Here is a 23,562-nt window from a genome sequence, read left to right as displayed (position 1 = left end):
TTTTCTCTTTCTTTCTCTTCCCAGATGCCGGCAGAGGGAGCGCGGGCAGCACGGAGGAGCACTGTGCCTGTCCGGAGCCTCCAGCACCCAGCCCTGCACCCTGAGGTCCATCCTACCCCAAGGAGCAGCTTGGGACTGGGCTGGCAAAGTTCCCTCCTCAAACAAGGTGTTGATATTTTTAAGGTGGACAAACAGCATGTTCTCAACCCTCCCCTTGCATTCTTCGAAATAGCCTGTGCTATTTTGTTGAAACATCTCAAACAAATTCAGTCTAGAGCAGCTATCTGTCAAAGAAAACGGTCCAAACAGTTTGACAAGGTTGCAGACAGCGGTAAGAAAGGTACCTAATGGATGGTGCCAACTCACATTATCTACGATTGACAGTACTTGCAGAGGCAGCAATTAAAAGCCTGTTCTCCGTGGGCTCCCCAGTGACACCCACATGTGTGTCCAGCCTGGCTGCTGGAGTAGCGGCGTGCACACGTGGGGATGGGAACGGGGCTGGGGGGAGCACCGAGGGGGGTGTCCGGGCTGTGCATGGCAAGTGGAACCCAGTTCCCTAATGAATAGTTGCTCAGCCTGTTGGCTAATTTCAGTCTTCCAGAGAGAGCGAGAGTTTTCAAAAATAATGAAGTTTCTAGAAACTGAATAAGATGTGTTTGGGAGGGAACAAAAGAACTAGCTTTGAAAGTTTGCCTTTAGTAACCTAGAATGTGTGAGATGATTTTTAGTCATTGAGGCCAATTGACTGTCACTGTCCAGGTACTTGGCTGGAGTGAAGAAGGACAATTTTATAGGTGCTTGCAGCGATGGTGATGATGAGGTCAGTAACGCAGTTAGCAATTCAGCCAGCAAGCACGTGCGCTGTAGGCAACCAGACTTCCCATGCTTGCAGAATTCCTCGTTTTGCACTTGTGGTTTTGTTGTTGTTTAATAATGGTGGTGAAATACCCCTTTTTCTTGTATCGGGCTGTTCTGTCCTTCTCCACAGGTCCCCTCAAAGATCCTGGCTCAGATGCTTGAGTGAAGGTTTTAAGTTCCTTGAACTGTAAATGTTCTTTTGAGCCTCAGGCAATTCCCTGCAGCATAACCTCGAGGAGAAACATGCCAAACACCCTGTCCACTCCAGCGAGTCCTTCTCATCTTTGAACGTGTAAGCTGGCAGCTGATGTGCTGTGGGGAGAAAGTCTTGAGCTGCCTCTCTAGACTGGGCATTGGAGTCTCGGAAACGCTGATTACTGGTGACCAATTAGCTTGGGGAATGGAGCTGGGTCTGATTCTCACACAGATTATTCCAAAGCAAATGTCTTTTAAACATCTACACCTCACTGGTTTAGGCAGGTGTGCATCTAGGGTGAGCCTGGAGAACCTTTAGTAAGCAAGAATGAGCCTGCTACAAGTCATTCATACAGATGTTTCTGCTGGGTGCTCGGCAGCATTTCCAGCCCAGATGCTGTGCGTGGCATGCTGCCACAGGCAGCAGCTGCATGTCTGGAAGAGGCTGGGCAGATTTGCTGCCGGGCCCCTCGTTTGGAAGACCCAGCGATTGCTTCTTGAACCCTGCTCGCTGGGAACTGGAAAGGGCAGGTACCTTCTGGTACCCAGGACGGTTCCCCTTCCCGTTTGGTTTCAGAAGGTTGTGTCAAACGGTATCTGCGTGGCTGTGGAGGCTGAGGTAGGCTGTTCTCGTGCTCACCCCCACCACAGGAATTTCAGGCAGAGGCAGAAGTCCTTGTGCTGTTGCTGGGTAAAACATTGCAGATACTGTGGTCATATAATAGATTACAGATAATGTAGGTGCAGATAATGTGGTCATCTAACAGTATGTGCGGTGCAGACAAAGGCATTTTGTGTCCTTTCCTCTTAGTTAGCAACTGCAGTTGTCACTGCCTTCCTTGCCAGGCTATTTTTGCACCCTCAGTGATCTGCTTGTTCAGCGAGGGTTTTTACCTTTCAGTTCAGCCGTGGGCTTTCACCAGCATAGTGTTGACATAGCCTTGAGTGTTAGTGCCTGTCCTGGTTTTGGCTGGGATAGTTAATTTTTCTTAGTAGCTAGAACTGTGCTGTGTTTTGAATTCAGTACGGGATTTGGTATGAGAAGAATGTTGATAATGCGCTGATGGTTTCAGTTGTTGATAAGAGATGAAGGACTTTCCACCTCCCCGTGTCCTGCCCCAGCGCAGGTGTGCCAGAAGCTGGGAGGGAGCACGGCCAGAGCACTGGACCCAAACTGGCCAAAGGAATATTCCACATCATGTAACGTCATGCTCAGTGTAGAAAGGAGGGGGTTCCGGGATTGCGATTGCGGGATCTTGGTATTTTGGGATCGCTGGCTGGGAATGGTGAGCAATCGCATTGTGCATCGCTCGTTAGTACCTTCTATTACTGTTTTATTTTATTACAGTTATTAAACTGTTTTCATCTCAACCTACCAGTCTCCCTTTATCCCTCCAATTCCTCCCCCATCCCCTGAGTGGGGGGGAGGGTGAGCGAGCGGCTGCGTGGGGTTTGGCTGCCGGCTGGGCTCAAACCACGACAGTGCCTCTTACAGTGGGGGCTCTGCACAGGCAGAGACTGGCTGTCTGCTTTCATGCTGGACCCCTGCTTGTGTTGGAAATTATTTCCATCTTCTTTAGGATGGCTCTGTGGTGAAGACTGAAGAGGAGAAAGAGGTGTTGGTGTTGGCAGAGCCAGGTTTTCTGAAGCGCCTCTTTTCCCTAACCCAGGTGATACAGATCTCGGAGCCAGACCTACACAAACTGCTCTACAGCAAAGTCATTTTGCCAAGTGAACACTGAAGGGGAGGGAGGATTTGTTTACAACTGCTGTTGCTCCACCCTGAAACAAAGCTGTGTTACAGGGGGTGATGGTTTGAAAGGAGAGAGCTTGTGGGAGAAGCCAAATCAGAGTACAGCAGGAGCCCTTTAGGGATAAACGCAGGCACCTGCTGTTGAGCCCAGGACAGGGCGCTGCTTTCCTCAGAGGGGAACCAGGCAAGCCAGACTTGCCTCTCCTCATATTTAGCTTTAACATTCTCACAGAATCCATAGATTTACCTGAAATAAACATTCAGAGTGCAAGGCCCTTGGAAACACATTTTGAAGCAGAGGGATTTGCGATAGTTCTTGTTTGTGTTCAGTCCCACAGTTTTTTTTTTATTCCTGTTTTGGCAGCCTGTGCTTCTGCCCTGAGAAGTTCCCAGTCCATCCAGCCCCGTCCAAGACTAGAGAATTGACAGGCTAGAATAGGCAACGCCTGTGAGGAGATCAGTGCTAACGCCCCAGGGGAAAAGGGGAGCCAGAAAAAGCAGCAGGTTTTTGGCAGATGTGGCGGCAGTGTGAGGCTGGCTCCTGCCCGTTCCCACCGATGAGATGCGCCCCAGAAGGCCCCGCTGCCCTGTGGAGGTGGGGAGGGGCCGTTGCAAAGAACAAGGCTGCTACAGGCTTCTGTATAATTTGCCTCGCTTCCGAGTTTTGCCAATGCCCCGTCAGCCAGTCAGCCTGACCTGAACCAAGTGTTGCTTTTGGCCGGTCTGGAGGTTTCCTCCACCAAAACCTACAGCCTGGCTATCGGGCTGGCTGCCTACAGACGGTATGTGCCGGGCATGAGCAGCGTGTCTGCAGTGGGGGGGACACACACGTTTGGGGCTGAGCTGCTGACGCTTGGTGCCAGTGTGGTGGCTGTGAAGCATGAAGTCCCTGCTCATGGGGGCCGGGACTTGGGGTTTACAGTCTTGAGGGTGTACTTTGTGCACACGCGTTTACAGCAGCCCCTGAGCACCTTGTAGCCAGAAGTTCACAAGTAAGGCTTCTCCCTGCGCCCCAGGCAGAGGGCTACACTGATGTGGAGGAGCTGGGAGAGCAGTTCTCGATGAACTGTCCTGCTGTTCAGTGCCCTGGGAGATGTTCAATGCCTGGAGCTCTCTTCTTGGCCCTTGAATGTCTCATTCGTGTGCTGCTCCCAGTGCCTGGGTCCCTCCTGTCCACGTATGTGCACAGCAGTGGAATGGCCTCTGTGGTGATGGTGTGATCGGTTCCAGAGTCCCACACACAGCCACAGCTACAGTAGCTCTGTCTGTCCTGTCCTGTCTGGAGTATTTCCCAGGGAGAGCTCCTGTCTCACCACTTCCTGGGCTCTTTCTCACTTAAGCCTGTGAGGATAAATTTTACCAAGAGTGTTATGTATAAAAAAATCAGCTGTGGCCGGTTGAGTTCTGCCACCGGAGGAACCAAGTGGCTCTCACCTTGGTTTCAGGTCTCCTCTCCCTCGCAGGGGAGCTGCCACCGCCCCGGAGGCAGGTGGCTTGGAGCAAACTCGACACCTTGGTCTCCAGCTTCAAGTCAGATCGTGGGGTAGCAGATGTGGGTGGGTTAAGTCTGGCCTTTTCCTCTTTATGAGACAGCAGCCCTGAGGTGCCCATATGTAGAGCTTGCGTGTGAGCGGTGTGTCTTGCTGGTAGGTGTAACCGGCAGCAGGGCAGGCAGCAGGCACCGAGCCCTGGCAAGCAGAGTCCCGGCTCCCAGCCTAGCCCAGAGCTATCTGTGACACAAGAGGAGGGACTGGAGGTAAAACTTCTCACAGTTCTTGAAGTTTCATGTTACTTGGGGTTGAGCTGTACGGAAAAGGCTCCCACCTCTCCTGTGTGAGGATTGCTTTGCCAGGGGAGGTGGTGGCTGCCTTCGAATCGGGTTGCATCGACTTGTATCCTCCTTCACCCCAGCCGGCAATGGGATTGGAGAGGGACTGCAGACTTCGAGGCACGGTTTGGAGCCTCTTGTTCTTAAGACCCTGGTTCAGAGCTGATCCAGCCTCTGCTCACGAGTGGGAGATGCCTCCCCTCCCCAACCCCACCAACAACCGCCCAGTTAGGTTTGAAAGGGCCTGTTGGTTCTAACTCGGGTCTCTGCCTCGCGGAGCCTGCGTCCCACAGCAGAGCAGCAACGCGCCGCAGCCGTCATAAACTAGGTCAAATACCATCTAAACCTTTGCTTGATATCCCTTGAACTAAATTCCTGCCCTGCCCAAATATGCCCCAAGGCGGGGGTTATGACTCGCTGGCTTACTGGGAGCTCAGAAGGATGAGCAGGCTTTACTGGGGCGCTCTGTAAACAGAGCTAATGCAGGCAGCCCAGCCTCCCTCCCCTTCCAGCCCCATCCTGCCGCGGGACGTGTCCTACCCGTGTGCTTCCCTTGCTGCTCTCGCTGGCTGCCTTTGGTGCCCGGGGCTGCCACCAGCGCTACTGGCTGAGGGGTGAGGAGGGCGAGGGCCTCGGGCTGGCCTGGCCCACCCCAGCATCTCTCTGTTCCCTTGGTCGGCACGTTACGTGTTTCACCTCTGTCGCTTCTCCTCCAGGCGCCGGTGGTGCTGCAGCTGTGGGGTAACATCGAAGTGCTGTTCCTAGACACAAGGCAGGAATTCGGCCAGCACGTCTCTGTGCTGACACAGGGAAGAGCGAAACGCCCGTACGAGTGAGTCATGTTGCTGGGCTTGGTCACATCCCAAGCCCCAGGGCTTTGGGAACCCTCAGTGGGAGTTACAGGAACACCTACCTGTGGCTGCCAGCCTGTCCTTGATGCCGTCAGTGTAAGGCACCAGAGCAGATGTGTCTCAAGATCATTTTCAGTCACTGTGCTGATGAAGATCCTCTGTTCTTGTGGTGATTCAGCACCAGGAAAGGAGGGAAAATCACAGCCTTAGGAAAACGTTTTCATCCCGGTGTTCTGGAGCTTTCCAGGGAAGGAAAGAAGATTGACAGGGAAAAAATATTAGTCCTGGGCAGAAAGAGGTTTCAGAAGGAAGCCCACTGCTTAATGCTAGGGGAAGGCTGCAGTGTCTGAGGTGTGCAGGCCTGTGCTCAGTGCACGCACCAGCCTCAGGTCTCGCTCTCAGCAGTCTGTCTTTCTGCAGGAGCCAGCTGAGTTGCGAGTGGAGGAGGACAGGTGTGGAAGAGAGAAATCCCACAGTTTAACAGAGTCAGTCCTGCAGCAGCAGCGGCTATAGTGGAAGCATGTCCCTCCCCATGCCTTCTGTCACAGGTAAGCCCTCAAACCCCTCTGTGTCCTGTTAAAAGCTTGGAGGATGAAGGCAGAGAGAGGTGCCATGTGCTCCCTCACTTAAAGGTCTTTGTTGATGGAGCAAACAAGCCCTGAATGTGAAATCAGTTCTCTAGAAAGGCAAAGCTTGTCTCCAGATGGGTGTTTGACTTAAACCATAGCTTTGTTTCAGCAGTAGCTATTTACCCTTCCTGTTAGCCCTTCCTGGCTCCTCCCTGCCTTGGTCTCGCCTCACAGGACCCGCTCAAAGCATCTTTGCATTTTTGCTTGGCAATACAGTGCAGCTGAGGGTCTGTTGGATACATCCCGCTGCCCTTGTCCATCGTGGTCTGTCCACCAGCTTTGCTTGTTTTTATCTGAAACGGGTGATGTTTCAGGTGGCTGCCGTTACGGTCCAACAGCTCTGCATCACCCTCAAGCAGAAAACACGTGTCAGCCCTGGGGACTGTGAGGGATTTCCACGAGACACCTGAGCTCTCTTACTGCTTGCTGTCACTAGCAGCATACCCCACACTTCCTTTGTTCTTCTCTTGTCTGATGCTTCAGGGAGCTGATTTAGTTTACTAAATACTCCCTCTCCCTGCTGCCCTTAGATTTCTGCTGGTTCATGAGCTAGACTAGCTCAGTGAAGTGGTGGGGGAGCAGGATTAGCCTAGGATGCTGTCTGACCCCTCTGACAGCAGCTTAGCCAATTGATGAAGACACATTTTTATCACCAAGTGCTTGTTTTTCTGAGCGTTAATCACATTAACTCTTTCCATTAGATCAGGAACTATGACAGAACTGGTTTTTTAAGAAGTCTCATGTACTCAAATAATCTTTCCTTTTTCTTTGCCTGGAACTTTGATCTCTATCCCTGGCACGGTCTCTTTGGAAGAAGTGGCTTTACAGCTCTCTCCTTGCACACTGGAGGGGCAATGCACAACGAGTATACGTGAGGTCTGTTTGCAAGTGATAGATCTTGTTTCTTCTGAGCTTTATCCCCTGATGCTGGTATGTTTGGACGAAGGCTCAGTCATAGATCCTCACTGTACGATGGCATTGAGCCTTGCAGGGGAGATTGGAGCCTTCTCTTGGGATCGTCTGTGCTAACTGCTTCCTCCTCTTGTGTGCTCAAAGGCCTACAAAGAATGCAGCACAGATGATGAGAAACGACTCCTGATGAGGGACATCCCAGTGAAATCAGACATCGGCAGGCTTATCCCACCGCATCTACCTCTTCATGGTATCCACCGACCCCAACCTTGTCCTGGACCTGAGCACGTAGAGGGACTGGGGGCCGTGTCGGTCAGCCCCCTTGTTTTATCTGCTAAGGCTCGGCGGTTGCTGAGCTGCTGCTGGGAGCCCAGCCAGGGGAAGCAGCTGATTCTGTTTCAGAACAGAGACTTGTGCATCAATGTCTTGTTACAGATGCTTTCTTCAGCCTCTGGGCTCTCCTTTCCTCTTTTAGCTGCTCCAGCTTTCTACGCTCCTGGCTGGAAGGCTGGCTGTCTCCTAAGAGAGCCCAGGAATGGTTGGAACAGGGGCTGGATGTGTTAGTGAGCTAGCTGTCCACAGGATCAGCTCCTCCCCTGAGAGAGCTGCTTGGTGTGTCTGTCTGTCCCTGCCTTTCAGGTGAGTTGTTGAATGAGCCGTGTATTTTCTGCAATGTGCCCTGACTTTTAATGTTCCTGCTCCCCACTGGTTCTGCGGTGAGCTGCTGTAGGTGACTTCCTCGGGCAGGCTGGTCTTGCTGGAATTACTTTGGAAAACATTTGCCAGCTGTCAAAACCAGGCGGCCAGAGAGGAACCACATCCTTGGGGTAACACGGAGCTGAGGGGAGGGGAGTTTGTTGGCTGAACCCCCAACATGAGGAAATGCCAGATAAGCTCCAGAAAACTCCATGGGAAATGGTGGGTCAGGATAGGATCCTCTTTTCCCAAAGCAACCACTCCCATTTTTTGCTCAGAAATAGCTGCAGCCAGGACAGCAGAGGTCACAGGCCCCCCAGTGCCTGAGGTTTTGGTGTTGCTAATGGGCCTTCCACACGGACAGAGACACCCCTGGACTTCTTCCCGTGGACCGCAGCTCACCGGCTCAAAGAGATGCCAACTGGTGCTGCAGAAGTGGGAGGGCACCCTCCTAAGGCAGTTCCTCCTTGCCAGGGATTCTTCTGCCTCCATCTGCTAATACTTGAATTAGTTCCTGAGGAGGAGCAATCCATCAAGGCTGCTTTTTTTCTGGCTGCAGCACCAACACAGATGGATTGACAGAGAGCCTGTCCTCCTTCAGGAAGGTTCTCATTCAAAGCCTGTCACCAGAGAAGCGAGAGCCATCATTGCTAAAAGATTTGTGATGTGGGAAGGAAAGACATGGAGTTGTGGGGCTCCGTGGGGAATAAATGCACTTGGTGCCAAAAGCTTTACCGGAGCCTTTGCAGGTCTGTAATAGGAGCAGGGGAAAAGGCAGAGGCTGGAGCTCTGCGTTCCCAGCAACTGTGCTGGGAGGAAACCCAGAGCAAGGACAGGGTAAAAGCCATTTCCCGTCCTCTTTATTTCAACCCCCTTCCACTTTCCAGTCCCCTTTCAATTGGCTGGTGGCACCTGCTCAGCCCTAAATCATCCGCAAACGCGCTGCGCACCGGAGGAGAGGGGAGAGGCCGGGAAAAGCCCCACGAGCAGAAGGCCGGGGCTGGAATGGCATCGGCACTCCCCGCCACAGCCCCGCTGTCGGCGTGCTGCTCCCGTCCCTGCCCCTCAGCTCTCACAGCAGTGCTGCCTCGGCTTTGAGGGGTATGAACAGGAGGCGGTGGGGCTGCCAAACGTGGCTGTTAGAATTTGTGTCCGGCTGGGTCCCCGGAGCCAGCCTGGCCTGGCCGCGCCGACACGAGCCAGGCTGAGAACTGCTAATGCACCCGAGCCGCCCTCCTCTTGCCGCGCGGGTTTGTTCCCAGCCACTGCTCGTGCCCTCACCTGCAGGGAGCAGTTAAAGCGCTTTCCTCCCCCTCCTCTTTCCTGCCTGAACGCTGAGGGTAGGTCGAAGGCAGAGCAGCAGGCAGGCTCTCCTGCCTGCCGGCTGCTGGCAGCCGTACCAGGCCACCGCTGGATTAGTCACTTGCCCAGGCTCTAATCCAGCATTTCCCCCAGCACAACCGAGCGGTCTCGGGCTCTCGGAGAAATTCTGTCTGGAGCCGTTTGTCCCAGCGTAACCTGCCAGAGGACAGGCGTTATAAAACGCTGCAGCCCCAGACCTTGGTCTGGCTCCAGTTAAGTTCCATCCCAGCCAGACTGGTGTTTCAGTGGGAAGCACAAGAACCCTCCACTGGGCAGAGGCAAGGTAATCTCCACTGCCTCCTCCTCCTCCTCCAGATCTGGCACACAAGTGTTGATTTCAAACATCCCCTCCGGGCTGGTAGCTGCGCAGTGTGGCTATTTTTGACAAGCGCCTTCAGATTCCTGCCTTCAAGGGCTGTAAGAGGAACAAAAGAGAGTTTCTACTTTTATTATTACACTTTAATACAGTCTTTGAGAGGGGAAAAGCAGCAGGAGCCAACATGCAAAGCAAGTCACTGGGGGCTCGAGAAAGATCACCGACACCTCAACCCACGTAACCGCTCTTTCACAGCAGCGGCGCCGATGCAGCTCGAGGAGCCCGTTGCCCAACGCGCTGCTGCGCGATCCTGCCCCACAGCGTGACGAGTCCATGGCAGACACCAAACCAACACACAACAGTTAAGAGGAGGGGGCTAGCCTTTGATTTTGTCTTCTGATGAGCCAAGTCAGTTATCTGACTAGAGTCTAGTACACTTCGAAACTGGGAGGCCGCCTTAAGTCTTGCCTCTGCTGACAGGCTGCAGCAGGGTGGGGGGATCCTTCGGGAAGAGGCGACGGCTTTGACAGCAAGCCAGGAGATGAAGCTCAGGCATTTGACTGCAGTTTACCTGTTTCAGAGCGGGGACCTCTCTACGTCTACAGATCATTTCAATGCATGTGATGGATGTTTAGGCTAAAGATTTCCAACAGTGTAGGAGAAATCTTCCCAAACGTGTAGAAGGGGAAGTCCCCGTGAAGAAAGAGGTGCATCAGGCCTGGCTGGCCCTCGCAGACAGCGGAACAAAACCCCACCCGACTCCCTCACAGCAGTTCATCTGCAGAGACATTATGTCCTCCTGCACCTCTTCCTTTGGCAGGCCTCTGCGTCTGAGCCACAGGAGCTATCCGAGTCGCTTCCCGATGAGGAGGAAGAGGAGGGCTTCGACGTGCTATAGTTCATGCTCAAGACCCACCCCAGTTTGTTGTGTAGCACCTGCTTGAGTCCCGGCGGCAACGGCAGCACCTCCAGCGTGTCCACGTAGTCGGGCAGGAGCTGGCGCAGGCGGTAACAGCAGAGATACTGGAGGGACGTGCAGCTGGCGCAGGAGCGGATCACCTTCATGCTGCTCTTGGCCGCCGTCGAGCACACCATGGGGTAAAACTTCTTGTTCTGCAGCTTCGTGGCTGCAACCCCTGCCAGGGGACAGCATCAGGGAGGTTTCACATTAGTTTTGACGAGGTGATCTCATTCCTCCCAGCCACCCTGAACCTCTTAACTACAGAGCTGTCAGAAAACGCTTCGAAAACAGTGTTTTGAAATACCAGTCTATTAAAGAACAAAGGTAACCTTCCTCCTGCTCGCTTCACGCCTTGATCTTCTACTTTACCATTTTCTCCAGCAGTGCTGCTGCAGCCAGACTCAGCTGAAGCTGCGCTGCTCCCCACTCCCAACCCCTCTGCCTGCCCTTGCTCTTACCTATGCACTTGCGGTTTTTGAAGAACGTGAGTGTCCCGTGCCAGGTGTCCAAATGCACCCCGATGATGGAGCCTTGGCCAAACCTCGAAGAGAAGTTTGTTTTGTCTCCTTTGTGATGCAGTAATCCTTAAAGCATAAAAAAAAACAAAACAAAACAAAACCAACCCTAGCATTCAAAGCCTGCACTCCACAAATTCATCCCGACTCCTGCACTGTGAGTTCCCGCTGGTACAGCCTTGCCCCGTGCCTGATCCCCACCCTCCCACCCCACAGCGGGCGATGGGAAGGGGAAGGTTTGAGGTTTTGCAATACCACAGCGCGGGCGGTGGCACCGAAACCCCAATCAGTGACGTGCAAGCGGCGGTCCCGGCGCCCGGGAGCTTCACGCACCGGTTCTAAGGGGTTGGCAAACGGCAGGTGAGGCGAGACGCTCCACGAGCCGCAGGCAGCCGCTCTGGCTGTCCTTAACGAAGGGACTCACAGGCCCGGTGGCCTTTTTGGCCTCAATCCCATTCAGATTGTTTAATTCTCAACCCCCCTCCCAAAGAAAACACTTGTGCCCGCTGCTGCCCTTCCATCCACCCTGCCCTCTGCCGCTGCCCTGCCTGCGGCACCTGTGTAGGAGAGTCCCCAGCTGTCCTCGTCCTTGCCCAGCAGGCTACAGAAGGTGTGGCGGTACTTGTCCAGATTCACATCCGACGTCCCAATTCCCACCATCTGGGAGGCAAAGCCAGGAAGAAGAACACAAGCTCAGCGCCTTTTCAAGCAACAGAACACAACCGTGACTCCACCTCCGGCTCTCCCCTCCTTTTCCAGGCACAGTCCAAAACACCCAGAGGTTTTGGTGAAGCCAAGCCAGAGGTTTCAGACTGGGGTTGAAGGCTCCCAGTTCCAATTTCCTTTCCTAACGGAAGAGACCCAGCGGAATTGCAGGAAAAGCCTGCTGTCCTGTGCAAGTCATCACAGCATGCTTTGGGTGGGAAGGGACCTTAAAAATCATCCAGTCCCACTCCCTGCCCCGGGCAGGGCCCCCTTCCCCCAGCCCAGGGTGCTCCCAGCCCCGTCCAACCTGGCCTTGAACCCTTCCAGGGAGGGGGCAGCCACAGCTGCTCTGGGCACCCTGGGCCAGCGCCTCCCCCCCACACAGGGAAGGATTTCTTCCTTCTATCTCATCTAAATCTGCCCTCTGCCAGTTTAAAACCGTCATCCCTCACCCTACCCCCACCCCCTGATCCAGAGTCCCTCCCCACCTTTCCTGTCCCCCCTTTAAGCCCTGGGAGGCCGCTCGAAGGGCTCCCCGGAGCCTTCTCTTCTCCAGGCTGAACCCCCCCCCAACTCTCTCAGCCCGGCCCCCCAGGGGAGCTGCTCCAGCCCCCCCAGCATCTCCGTGGCCTCCTCTGGCCCCGCTCGAGCAGCTCCGTGTCCTTCTGCTGGTGGGGGCCCCCGAGCTGGCCCCAGCACTGCAGGGGGGTCTCCCCAGAGCAGAGCAGAGGGGGGGAATCCCCTCCCTGGCCCTGCTGCCCCCCCTGCTCTGGCTGCAGCCCAGGGCACGGGTGGGTTCTGGTCTGTGAGTGCACATTTCTGGCTCACAGGCAGTTTTCCCCCCACCATCCCCCCAAGTCCCTCTCCTCGGGGCTGCTCTCCAGCCGCTCCTCGCCCAGCCTGGGTTTGTGCTGGGGATTGCCCCGACCCACGGGCAGGACCTTGCCCTTGGCCTTGTTGAACCCCATGAGGTTTGCCCGGGGTCCCCTCTCCAGCCTGCCCAGGTCCCTCTGGATGCCACCCCTGCCCCCAGCGTGTCCCCCCACCACACAGCTCGGGGTCGTGGGTGAACTTGCTGAGGGTGCATTGATCCCACTGTCCGTGTCACTGACAAAGACGTTAAACAGCTCCGGGCCCAACCCCGACCCCTGAGGAGCATCACTCGTCACTGCTCTCCCCTTGGCCATCGAGCCGCTGACCGCAGCACTTTGAGTGCCACCAACCAGCCAGTTCCTTCAGGCCCCACAAATGCAGCTCATTAGGTCCTGTGGACTGTTTAACATATTTGTTGGTGACATGGACAGTGGGATTGCGTGCACCCTCAGCAAGTTCGCTGATGACATATGAGAAGGACATGGAGCTGCTCGAGCGGGGCCAGAGGAGGCCACGGAGATGCTGGGGGGGCTGGAGCAGCTCCCCTGGGAGGCCGGGCTGAGAGAGTTGGGGGGGTTCAGCCTGGGGAAGAGAAGGCTCCGGGGGGACCTTCGAGCGGCCTCCCAGGGCTTAAAAGGGGGACAGGAGAGGTGGGGGGGGACTCTGGATCAGGGGGTGGGGGTAGGGTGAGGGGTGACGGTTTTAAACTGGCAGAGGGCAGATTTAGATGAGATAGAAGGAAGAAATCCTTCCCTGTGTGGGGGGGAGGCGCTGGCCCAGGGTGCCCAGAGCAGCTGTGGCTGCCCCCTCCCTGGAAGGGTTCAAGGCCAGGTTGGACGGGGCTGGGAGCACCCTGGGCTGGGGGAAGGGGGCCCTGCCCGGGGCAGGGAGTGGGACTGGATGATTTTTAAGGTTCCTTCCCACCCAAACCATGCTGTGATGACTTGGGCACATTCAGGTTCTTTAGATAAGTCTCAAGCCTGATCTCCTCCTACAGTGGGCAGTACTTCCTTCCCCCAGTCCCTGTGCAAAGAATGTTGGACATTTCTGTGTGCCCATAAGCAACTCTGCCCCACGTACCATGTCCGTGCCGTAGACCGGGGAGGTCATCTTGATCTCCCAGAAGTGCTGCCCGTCTGCCAGCTCTTTGTTGCCCCGGATGGCGGCGGTGCCGCAGCTGTACTCCATGTGGAAGTTCACCTTGCGGTTGTCGCAGCTCAGCAGGGTGGCCGTCGACTTATTCAGGTCGTCCCACACCCAGTCGAAATCTGTTCAGCAAGCACAGAGGGGACGAGGGTGGGCAAAGACCCTCGGGCAGCAATCCCCAACCAAAGCACAGGCCGACGTTTGTTTTGAAGGCCTGTTGGTAACTTAATTTTTTTTACTGTTTAAGAGGGTAAAACCTAAGCTGTGCACACTGGGGAGCTGTTTAAGGCCGGAACTATCCTGCAGTGTCCCACTGGGGATGGTTCAGTGCGCTGACCCTGAAGCTGTCAGCACTCACCACTTCCCATTTTGCCTAACACGAGTGTCTGCAGACCCAGGCGGAGCCTCCTTTCTTCCTACGCTTCTTGTAGGCTCAAGGGGTTGCTCCGCTGTGCCACAGGCTTTCTCGGCCAGCCCAAGCCCACCCTCTGCCTACCTCTCCCCCCTGCTCTGCGCTCGCCCTGCCGCGGCTCAGCGGCACGTGGGCTGTAACCACGAGGGCCAGTTTCACCGCTGGCCTAAGCTGGGTTTGCAAGCAGGTCCCCAGAGGTGAACTCCGACGCATTAACAAGAAACACCAGAGGAGGCACGCGCTCGTAATCTTCCCACCGTCTACGCGGCCTTGAGGTGTAATCAAAGGAGCACCACAGAGTAGGACAGAGGGCCCCGTGGAAAGCAAAGGATCCTCAAACCCCAAGGCACGACAGCGGGCCATTGGGGAGCCCCTTCCTTACACTCATCCTCCTCGCCGCACTGGCAGTCCTTGACGCGGTGGAGGGCGTGCAGGCTGGAGCAGTAGGGCGCTTCGCTCTGGTTCTCGCAGTTGCAGTAGGACTCTCCGGTCACGGGGATGGCGCTCGGGATGGAGGGCGAGAGGGAGGAAAACTCCGGCTCCGAATCCGAGTCGCTGTGCTGCCGGGGAGAACGGGGGGGAGCGGTCACTGAACACCCCCAAGGCTCGGGGTGCCGGGCGGCTCCGCGGGGGCCCCGGTGCCGCAGAGCGGTGCGGGGAGGTCCCCAGCCTCGTGCCAGCGGCGGTGGCGGCGCGGCTGCATCGTGCCCCGGCCTGCCCCGTCACGCATGACCCTGCTCTGCGACCCGGCTAGCATCTCTCTGAGCTGCAGGGCCACCGGGGCGCTCTGCGACGTGGGTATGTTCTTTGTGCCTCCCGGGGGGAAGGAGCTGCTGCAGCAGGCAAGCGGCGTGACAGCCCAAGTCTTTAACGCACGCATTTTTCAGCAAACTCTGTGCTAAAGCTACGGTTTTCAGCGGGCGGGTTACAGCCAGCTGGAGAGCCCAGCCACGGCATCAGAAAAGCAGAGCACACAGCTGAAAATTACTGGTCTAGAGAGCCTGGGAGCTGACAGAGAGAAGAGGGAGGCAAACAAGACGAGGAGGAAAAGGGACAGGAGGCCAGGCAGGGGAGAGGACAGAACAAAGGGGAACCAGTTCAGCAGTACGGCTGCAGCTCCTCGCGCCAGTGCTGCAGACAGGCCCACAGGGAACCTACGGAAGGATTAAAAGGCTTTTGTTTACTTCCATGCATGAACACAAAAACTTGATTTAGCATTCCCCAGTGCCAAGAGACCAATGCATCCCTGCACTGGACGCTGCATGAGTCGAAGCCCCATCTCGCTCCCTATGTTACAGGAGCTTTGGTGTCGCTCAATCGAGTCCCTTCCCACCGACTGCAGTGAGTTGCTCTGGGTTTACATGCTGGTCAGGTGTACCCGCTCGTTATTCACCCCCGTGGCAAACTTTGTAAGCAGTATTTAAAGATAAAAATCCTTTACACTCATGTTTTTGTAGCTGTGTGAAATGACTCGGCCTTACTTATGCACTGCCCAGCCCTCCTTCTCCAACCTGCATATTAAAAAGCTTAATTTCTGTCTTTTATTAGCCCTTTTGAACTACTGATACGTAGAAATCCAGCCATTCCCATTACTGCAGAAACACAAAGCTACTCTGACCACAGAGAAAAGGCTCATTTTCTGGGAGGCCAGTGCCTGGCTTTGGACACCATACTCTGGCAGTGGCCTCATAAGGCTTTAGCCTAGCTTCCCAGCTCCCGGAGCAGCTCCTTCCATCCCCACCACTGCTCAGGGAACGGAACTCACACACTCAAGAACTGGGGAAAAGAGTGGAGGGTGGCAGAGGCAAATCCAAGTCGCTCCTCACACTGATTTATTGACTGCTCTTCCTGCTGCGTTCCCACCTTCCAGCTGCATTCCCACCTTCCAGCACACCTGCATGTCTGGGCCAGGCTCAGAAGTGATGTGCATGTTACAGAGCACCAAACGTGACAGAATTTCAGTCTGAAGATATCTGAGACTGTAACTTCACAGACTGAAGCAGCCCCACTCCCTCCACCACCAACCACCAGCCGCACAAAGACCAGAAGTTAGCACAGCCATACAGCAAGACAGACTGGAGAACTGATCCAGTTTAAACAGATATTTGGATCACTACTTTAAAAAGAACATTTAAAAAATATTGTATGTACTTTATATGATACGCTTAAAAAAACGCTCGGATTACTATGAACCAGCTCCCTGGCTCAACTAATGACAGAGCTGTGGTGCACAATCGGGGAGCAGACTAGGAGCAGCTTGGAGGAGGCTCGTTATGTAGCCTGGATATTTTATTAAGACTTTCCTGATTTTGGCCAGTTCTGCTCGCTGAACTGCTCAGTTACACGGACTTGGAGGAAGCGCCCGCTGCCAGGGGAGAGGAAAGCTTTCCCTCGCGTCACGTCTGAGCGCCAGCCTACCTGCCCGTCGGAGTCGTAGCCCCAGCCACGCGTGCCAGTGGCCAAGGTGACCGCCCGGGTGTCCGCCTCGCGCCGCACCCCGCTCAGGATGAAGTGCCAGGCCCTGCTGCTCCGCGTGCGCCGCGCCATGCTGTTCCGAGAGAGGTAAGCTGGGGCAGGGGGGAGCGAGGGAGAGGAGGTTACCCCACAGCAGCCACGTCCCGCTGCCACCCACCACTCCCTGGGCACTGAAGCAACTTCCCCCGGGTCACCGCAGCCCCCCGGGAATGCATCAACACGTCTGCACAGACCCCATTCAGTGGATAAACTGAAGCAAACCAATCTCCTCCTGCATCAGGAGCCTCTGCAAACTTCAACCTCTCTCTTCACACAGGGTCAACTTCTCCCCGAGCCCAGGCGTTGAGCTGGCTGCCAGAAACGTTCCCAAGACTGGGCGGCAGCAGCATCTGCCTCTCGGTGCTGGCCTGGGGAGCATCGCCCACCGAAGCACGGCCTCCTCGGTGCCCGGGCACCCTCCGGCAGCTGCCGGGGCTCCCGCCGTGCTGCTCGGCCACCCGCCCCACCCCAACCACCACCACGGCCCCCGCACCACGTGCGTCTGTCCGTGGGGAGGGTTGTTTGTTCACCTCCAAGCAACTGCCCACCGAGGGAAGACTTTGCTCTCAGCGTGTTGGGCTGGGGGAGAGACCACCTTCTTGCCCGCTGAAGGGAAACTGGCCTTTTCCAGGGCCTTTCCCAACTTGCCTCAAGGGCAACAGATAGAAGTAAACCGGCTGCCTGTCTCCTGACTCAAGCAGGGATGTTATTCAGAGGCAGATTTCCACGGGCTCCTTCCCTGCGTATAGTCTGAGAGACCACACCAGCTCCCAGCCACAGCATGGGAGCGTTGCACTGGAGGTGACAGGGGAACTCCCAACGCCTAATTTCGTTTCCCCTGAAGTTTACCTTTACAGAATGCAAGTCCCCATATGAAGAGGCACCCGCAGGGCTGCAACACCCCCCCCCCTACCCCTTGAACCTGCTCCCTCTGCTCAGCCTCTGTGGCTGCCTCCCTGCACACCCGCACCCACTCGGGTGCTTCCCTGATGTCAGCCCCGAGCGCCCCCGAATCCCAAATGGGGGGTCAAGCCCCGTATCCGTTCCTCCTGCAGCTCATTCCCCGCTGGGTCAGCAGCTCCTGGAAAAGCAGGACAGGCCGAGCCCCGGCCGGTTGCGTGGATGCCCACCGATGCTCTGAAGGGCTTTGGGCACCCCCCCCCCGCTGAGATCGGCGGGCTCTCACCTCTGCCAAGCACAGCCACGCCGGGAAAGCACCTAAAAACCACAGCCGAGCCCACCCAACCCCCCCTTCTCCAGCTTTTAAGAGCATCCACAGCAGCCAAGCGCACCAGCTCTGCTCCCCCGGCCCCTCGCTACGGCCGGGGCTCCCGGGGTCCGTCCCAGTTTGCCCCAGCGCGGCGGGCACAGCCAGCCCCGCGCCCCAGAGCGGGACCGGGGGCTGTTGAGGCCTTTACGTGGGTGCGAGACAGCCGGCGGAAGCCCGGGAGCTGCCCGGCGCCCACCGTCCCGGCTGCGGCTCCCCCCGCGCTCCGACCCGCGCCGTGACAGGGATCGGGACACACACGCCCCCCCACCCCCCTTCCCTCCCCTCCTCCCGGCCCCGGCCAGCCCCACTCACCGGGGCGGCGCTTCCCCACGCACCGCGGGGAGGGAACCGGCGGCCCGAGGGGCTCCCCACGGCGGGGCAGCCGCGGCCCGGCCCCCCTCGCCCCGCGTGTCCCGCACCCCCCGGCCCCACGCTCCGGCCCCCGGCCCGGCCCCGCCGCCGCGCTCTGACCTACTTTCCCCTCCCGGGACATAAACAATCCCCTCTCGATACCGCCCCTCAGCCGCCCATTGGTTGCGCCTGCGCCGCGCCCCTTCACCATTGGCTGAGAGCGCCGTCGCTCACACCCGAAGGAGAAGGGAGGGGGCACGACCTGCGGGGATCCCGGCACCACTGGCTACACTGCGCGTCAATCATCAGGGAGACGTCGTCATTGGGGCGGCCACCGGGGAGGGCGGGCCCTAAACCCCGTTCGCCGGCGGAGGGTTGGATTGGCTGCGAAGCCTTGGGGGGGGGCGGGATCCCAGTGAGCGCGCGGCTCGCCATTGGGGGCAGCGCCTGTCAGTCCGAAGGGGCGGGGCTTAGACCCGGCGGAAGGCGGAAGCGGGTGGTGCTGGGCGGCAGCATGGAGGAGGTGGCGGCGGAGGGTAAGCGGGGGGGGGCGGGCGGCGGGCGGCGGGCGGCGATCCCGGGGGGACGTCCCGCCTGGGGTGGCCGGGCCCGGCTCCTGGGGGGGGTCCGGGTGACCGGGCCCGGCTGGGGCTGTGGCGATGGCTACCGGTGAGGGGAGTTCCGTGGTGCCGGGGCCCTGAGTAACCGGGCCCGGTGCGGGTCTGCCGGTGTCCCCGGGCCGGTATGCCGGGAGCACCCCGCTGCGGGGCCCCGTCTCCCCCCTCCCCGGCCCCCCCTTCTTCCCGCTGTCGGGGCCGTTACCGTCGGTGGAGGTGCGGATGAGGTCTGCCATGGTGCGGGCGGGCTCCATGCCGCCGGTGCTGGTGTCGGTGCGAGTCAGTGGCCGGTGGTGACGGGGCGCCCGGGTGGGTGTTGTTTGCTCAGCTGAGCACCCGGTCCGACCCTTTGCCACCCGTGAAGACCCCCGACAAGAGTCGGGGAAACCGGCCCCGGGTGTCTCCCGGTGACGGGACGCGGTGACTGAGCTCGAAGCAGAGACCCGAGCGCCGCTGACGAGAGAGCGAGAAATGTCACGGAGGCTGGAGAGGCTCGTGGGACCGTGGGGAGGCAACTGGTGCGGTGTGGAGGAAGGAAACGCCAAAGGTCTGAGCTCACCAGCAGCCTCCCAGCCGTTCCCCGAGCTCTTAGGCTCAACCTGGGGTAGGCACGGCGTGACAAAGCCCTGTGGGTGTTTATTACTTTAATGCCCAATTGTTGCTTAGGTCACCAGGACAAAGCCTTTACTCCCCACGGGATGTTTACTGCCATTGCTCTTATTGTCCCTTTCCTGATGGCAAAAGACCTGTGGCACATCCACTTCTTTCCCTCTCCCTTATGCTTCAACCAGACTTGTTGGAGCAGCGACAGCCACCGTCCCCCTCCGCAGAGGCCCGTGTCTCTGCGCTGACCGGTCAGGTGCTGCTGTCTTGCATCAGAAGAGATGCTGATGCCTCGTTATCCTTCCTCCTAGAGAAAAGCAATCTGGCTGGGGTGCGGCACATCCTGCTGGTGCTCTCCGGGAAGGGTGGCGTGGGGAAGAGCACCATCTCCACTGAGCTGGCTCTGTCGCTGCGACACTCCGGGAAGAAGGTGAGCTGATGGATGCTGAGCTCTGTTTTCTCCTTCCCAACCTCCAGCTGGGCTGGGTTTTGCTCCTCCTTTATGTATGCTTGCATCTAGTGCAGTCAGTGTGGCGATTCTCTGTGTGAAAATGCTGTTTGTGATAGCAGTTCGAGTGATTCTTTTTTCCTGTCTTTGCTTGATCTAGTGCAGGTAACTGCAATTCATTTCTGTCTTGTCCAAGAAACTGAAATCTCCCAAGACTGGTTGGTTTTTGAAACATGAGGCACTGAGAATTACTTTGCTGATTTGTGGTGTAACACACACTTCCTTTGTGAAGTGGGCCAGCTGAAGGACGGCACTGCGATGGGGACAAAGGGGAGCTGCGGGGGCATGAGGCAGGCTGAAATCCCTGAGGATTTTTTAAGGGCTCAGTGCAGCCAGTGCCACTTGGATTGGCTGCACTTGGCATGAAGATCTCCCCAAAGTGCCTGGAAATACCCAGGAGATGCTCTTCAGAGGGAAGGAGACCGGGAGGGCAATCAAACTTGAAAACGGTTCTTTGTATTTCAAACCCGTCTGCTGAGCTAGAGAGTCTGTTCTGTAAAGTGCTGCGAGCAGGCGAAATTTGGATGCTGCCTTCTCCCCACCACCTAGGGAAGGAGCGTGGCCGGTGCCGCCGCTGTGCTGGGCTCTGTCTGATGGGCTCTGCCTCGCTGCCCGCAGGTGGGGATCCTGGACGTGGACCTCTGTGGCCCCAGCATACCCCGCATGTTTGGGGTGCAGGACAACGACGTGCACCAGTGCGACAGCGGCTGGGTCCCTGTCTTTGTGGACCAAGGCAAGAGCATCTCGCTCATGTCCATCGGCTTCCTGCTGGAGAAGCCAGATGACGCCGTGGTGTGGCGAGGACCCAAGAAAAACGGTACGGTTGGTTTTTGCTGTTGGTGGCCACCTTCCAGTGCTAGGAACCTTCCCTGCGCCCTCTTGGAAATGGTGCTGGCTCCTGCTGGGGGCCAGGCTTTTTTGGGCAGCTCATTCCTTGGAGGAAGACGGATCCTGTTTGCAGGAGTTGGGTTCACATCACTCTGAGGAGAGTGCAGCATGCGTTGTGCTGACAGATAGACCCGACATCTCCCTGGGCCTTTGTCACCCAGGGATTCTCCCAACCGCTGGCCTGTGGCTTCCAGGGCACCTGCTGAAACCTGTTGTGGTGTTTGTTGTTTTTTTTTTTTTTTTTTTCCCCTGCCTCTTTTATTTCTATAGCTTTGATCAAACAATTTATTGCTGACGTGGCCTGGGGGGACCTGGACTTCCTCATCGTGGACACGCCGCCAGGCACGTCTGACGAGCACATCTCCACGGTGGAGGCCTTGCGGCCCTACAAACCGCTCGGAGCAATCCTGGTCACAACACCCCAGGTAGGGCAGCTGGCTGGGGCTGAACTGGAGTTCCTGGGCAGGCTTCTGCCTCCGGGCATGGTTTGGGGGGCCAATATGCACCCCAGTTTGCACAGGCCTGTCTGTGCCTGCTTGATCTACACACCTGCCTCTCAGTTGGTGCACTCCTGCTCCAGATCCACGGTTAATCTGGACAGATGGACACCCCTAACCTCCGCTGCTCTCCCCTGCAGGCTGTGTCTGTGGGAGATGTGAGGCGAGAGCTGACATTCTGTAAGAAAACTGGCTTACGAGTTCTCGGCATCGTGGAGAACATGAGCGGCTTTGTCTGCCCGCACTGCTCAGTGAGTTTGTGACCTCTGGGCTATTGTGGGTTCTGGTTGGTGATGGGGTGTTGTAGGATGAGGTGCCTCGGGTGGAAAGTTGGTGAATGCCATGAGGGCAATGCTGTGAGCTGGGACAACGAGAAGCTGCTGCTTGTCAATTTTGGAAGAAGTCGCTGGCTCTGCTTTCCTAAAGAGAGCTGGGGGAGGGCAGAGGCAGAGGCAGTGCCCTGAGGCTGGGAGGTGGAGGGGAGCTGCTCTACTCACGTGCAGGCAGCGCCTGCCCTGTCACACAGATTGCTCTGCGGTTTATGACTCACTGCTTATGCTTTTCCTCCTTCAGGAGTGCACAAACATCTTTTCCAAAGGGGGAGGTGAGGAGCTGGCCAAGCATGCTGGGGTCCCCTTCCTAGGTGAGTGGCCTCTTAAGCAGAGCTCTCTGTGGTTAGAGGTGATGTCTGCATGGCGCTGTGGGAGCGCTTGAGTGGAGAGATGCAGTGACTCCAAGCCCCTGGTCAGAGGTGAGCTGTGGTTATTCCTTTGCTTCTCTGACATCCAGACTGCTCAGAGCAGACCTCTGGCCCTGCTGGGGCAGAGGTGGTGATCAGGAGCCTGCTCTGGCTGTTTGCCATCGTGGTGGCAGAGTAAGCAAGCCTGCAGCTGCACAAGAACCACCCCGAAATGCCCCAGAGCCTCCCTGGGAAATGGGGGCTGAGGGCTGAACCCTGCCCTCCGGACAGGGCTGGCATCAGAGGTGAGGGCGTCTCTTATGGAGCACTGTGGTGTGGTGGGGTCTTGGACCCAGAGGAAGCACTTGCAGGTCAGAAGTGGCTCCTGGAAAGCTCAGTGAGAGTAAAGCTTGCTTCTTCCTACCGCTTCTCCTGGAGATGACCTGGCAGGGTATTTCTTTAATCTTTGTCACCAGGCCTTTGCCTTACAGTGAGCAAGCAATCACTCTCCCCTTTCCTCCTATCCCACAGGCTGTGTTCCCCTGGACCCCCAACTCAGCCAGAGCTTGGAAGAAGGCAGAGACTTCATCCAAGAGTTTCCCAAGAGCTCTGCCTTCCCTGCCTTGGCTCACATCGCCCAGCAGATCTTGGATGGTCCATCGCAGGGGAGTTCCTGAGGAGCGTGTGGAGCCGGACTCTTGCCGGCTGAGCCCCTGGCCTGGCAGCACCGCCAGCAGCCCGTGCCGGTGGGGAAGGGAGATGCAGAAGCTGTTTAATTATAGGACTGCCTCAGCGGGGGGTGATGAGGGAAGGGGGAGCACAGCATTGGCGCCGCTCACAGCAATCCAAAAAGGGAAGTACTGCTCCATCCCCCCCTGGGTCTGAAGAGTCCCTGCACGGGTGCTGCTGCCCGCGCAGCGGCAGCCCGTTTCTCGCCTTCTCTCCGTGGCGATGCTCTGCCCAGGCGGCACAGTCTGTCCCATGCCGCGCCTTCCTCCGCCGCCAGCTGTTGCATGGGGAGCTCTCGCTTTTCTCCATGGCGTCTCGTACGCTGTGGTGCTTCTGGCATCATCCCGGGCAGCTACAGCAGCAAACGCTGTCGTCTGGTCTCTTCCCTCAAATGAACCCCAGCAGCGCCCATCGTCTGGATCGTGGCTCCGTGTGCTGCCGCCTTCTACCGCTTTCCTTGCGCAACAGGTTAGGTGGCGCCTGAGTGGCTGGTGAGTTTGTGCTGGATGCTCTGATGCCAACCCAAGCCAGGCCACCTCGCTCTGAAATCTCAGCTCACTGGCTCCTGGCGGGCCGATGAGGGCATGGGATGTGCTTCACACAAAAAAAATGTCTTTAGGAGATCTACCGCCCATCTGAGGTCTGCGTGGGCCGTGCTGGAAACAAGGCCTTTTTGGTCTGCTGGGGGTTATTGTGACTCAGGACTACTTTTAAAGGTTCCCAGGCAGTAAACACTTTTCTGAAAATCCAAGTCTGTGACGTATGGTTTTCCATGGCTTCAGGCCTCGCCGGAGCTGTGAGTCTGAGTGCTACAAGCACTTCACATACATCTAGGCATTTCCTACTTCTCCTCGGTTTCCTTGCTGGGGCTCAGCTAAATCTTTCCTCCTT

General features: G+C 57.0%; 3 protein-coding genes across 7 annotated transcripts; 2 read left to right on the top strand and 1 right to left on the bottom strand.

Annotated features, from left to right (window-relative positions):
- The first annotated feature begins 2,264 nt into the window (after positions 1–2,264).
- EME2 (essential meiotic structure-specific endonuclease subunit 2) lies at positions 2,265–7,358 on the top strand. The gene is given in 8 exon segments (XM_032998405.1): positions 2,265–2,273; positions 2,637–2,726; positions 3,455–3,591; positions 4,460–4,565; positions 5,354–5,469; positions 5,928–6,036; positions 7,174–7,245; positions 7,247–7,358. Coding segments are annotated over 8 exon segments (714 nt in total). The 3' UTR covers positions 7,322–7,358.
- Positions 7,359–9,519: 2,161 nt separating this feature from the next.
- Positions 9,520–19,103, bottom strand: SPSB3 (splA/ryanodine receptor domain and SOCS box containing 3). Of its 3 annotated transcripts, none has more exons than XM_032998390.1 (7): positions 18,973–19,103; positions 16,434–16,582; positions 14,398–14,575; positions 13,538–13,725; positions 11,437–11,539; positions 10,823–10,948; positions 9,520–10,539 (listed from the first exon to the last, which is right to left on the bottom strand). In XM_032998390.1, exons 1-7 carry the CDS (start codon positions 19,019–19,021, stop codon positions 10,193–10,195), a joined length of 1,140 nt encoding a protein of 379 aa, XP_032854281.1. In that variant the 5' UTR covers positions 19,022–19,103; the 3' UTR covers positions 9,520–10,192. The 3 variants fall into 3 exon arrangements, with proteins under 3 accessions (XP_032854281.1, XP_032854280.2, XP_042654510.1); XM_032998389.2 differs by lacking the exon at positions 18,973–19,103 and adding an exon at positions 18,275–18,359; XM_042798576.1 differs by lacking the exon at positions 18,973–19,103 and adding an exon at positions 18,112–18,221.
- NUBP2 (nucleotide binding protein 2) lies at positions 18,634–23,422 on the top strand. Of its 3 annotated transcripts, none has more exons than XM_042798580.1 (7): positions 18,634–18,686; positions 19,682–19,800; positions 20,497–20,695; positions 21,037–21,191; positions 21,404–21,514; positions 21,837–21,906; positions 22,474–23,422. In XM_042798580.1, exons 1-7 carry the CDS (start codon positions 18,665–18,667, stop codon positions 22,617–22,619), a joined length of 822 nt encoding a protein of 273 aa, XP_042654514.1. In that variant the 5' UTR covers positions 18,634–18,664; the 3' UTR covers positions 22,620–23,422. The 3 variants fall into 3 exon arrangements, with proteins under 3 accessions (XP_042654514.1, XP_032854284.1, XP_009974536.2); XM_032998393.2 differs by lacking the exon at positions 18,634–18,686 and adding an exon at positions 19,141–19,371; XM_009976234.3 differs by lacking the exon at positions 18,634–18,686 and having other exon boundaries at positions 19,491–19,800.
- The last annotated feature ends 140 nt before the right edge of the window (positions 23,423–23,562 follow it).

The sequence above is a fragment of the Tyto alba genome, unplaced genomic scaffold, assembly GCF_018691265.1.
Source record: "Tyto alba isolate M040663 unplaced genomic scaffold, T.alba_DEE_v4.0 Super-Scaffold_28, whole genome shotgun sequence".
Lineage (NCBI taxonomy): Eukaryota > Metazoa > Chordata > Aves > Strigiformes > Tytonidae > Tyto > Tyto alba.
Note: the sequence above shows the minus strand (reverse complement) of the source record. Positions and strands in the feature narration are given on the sequence as shown.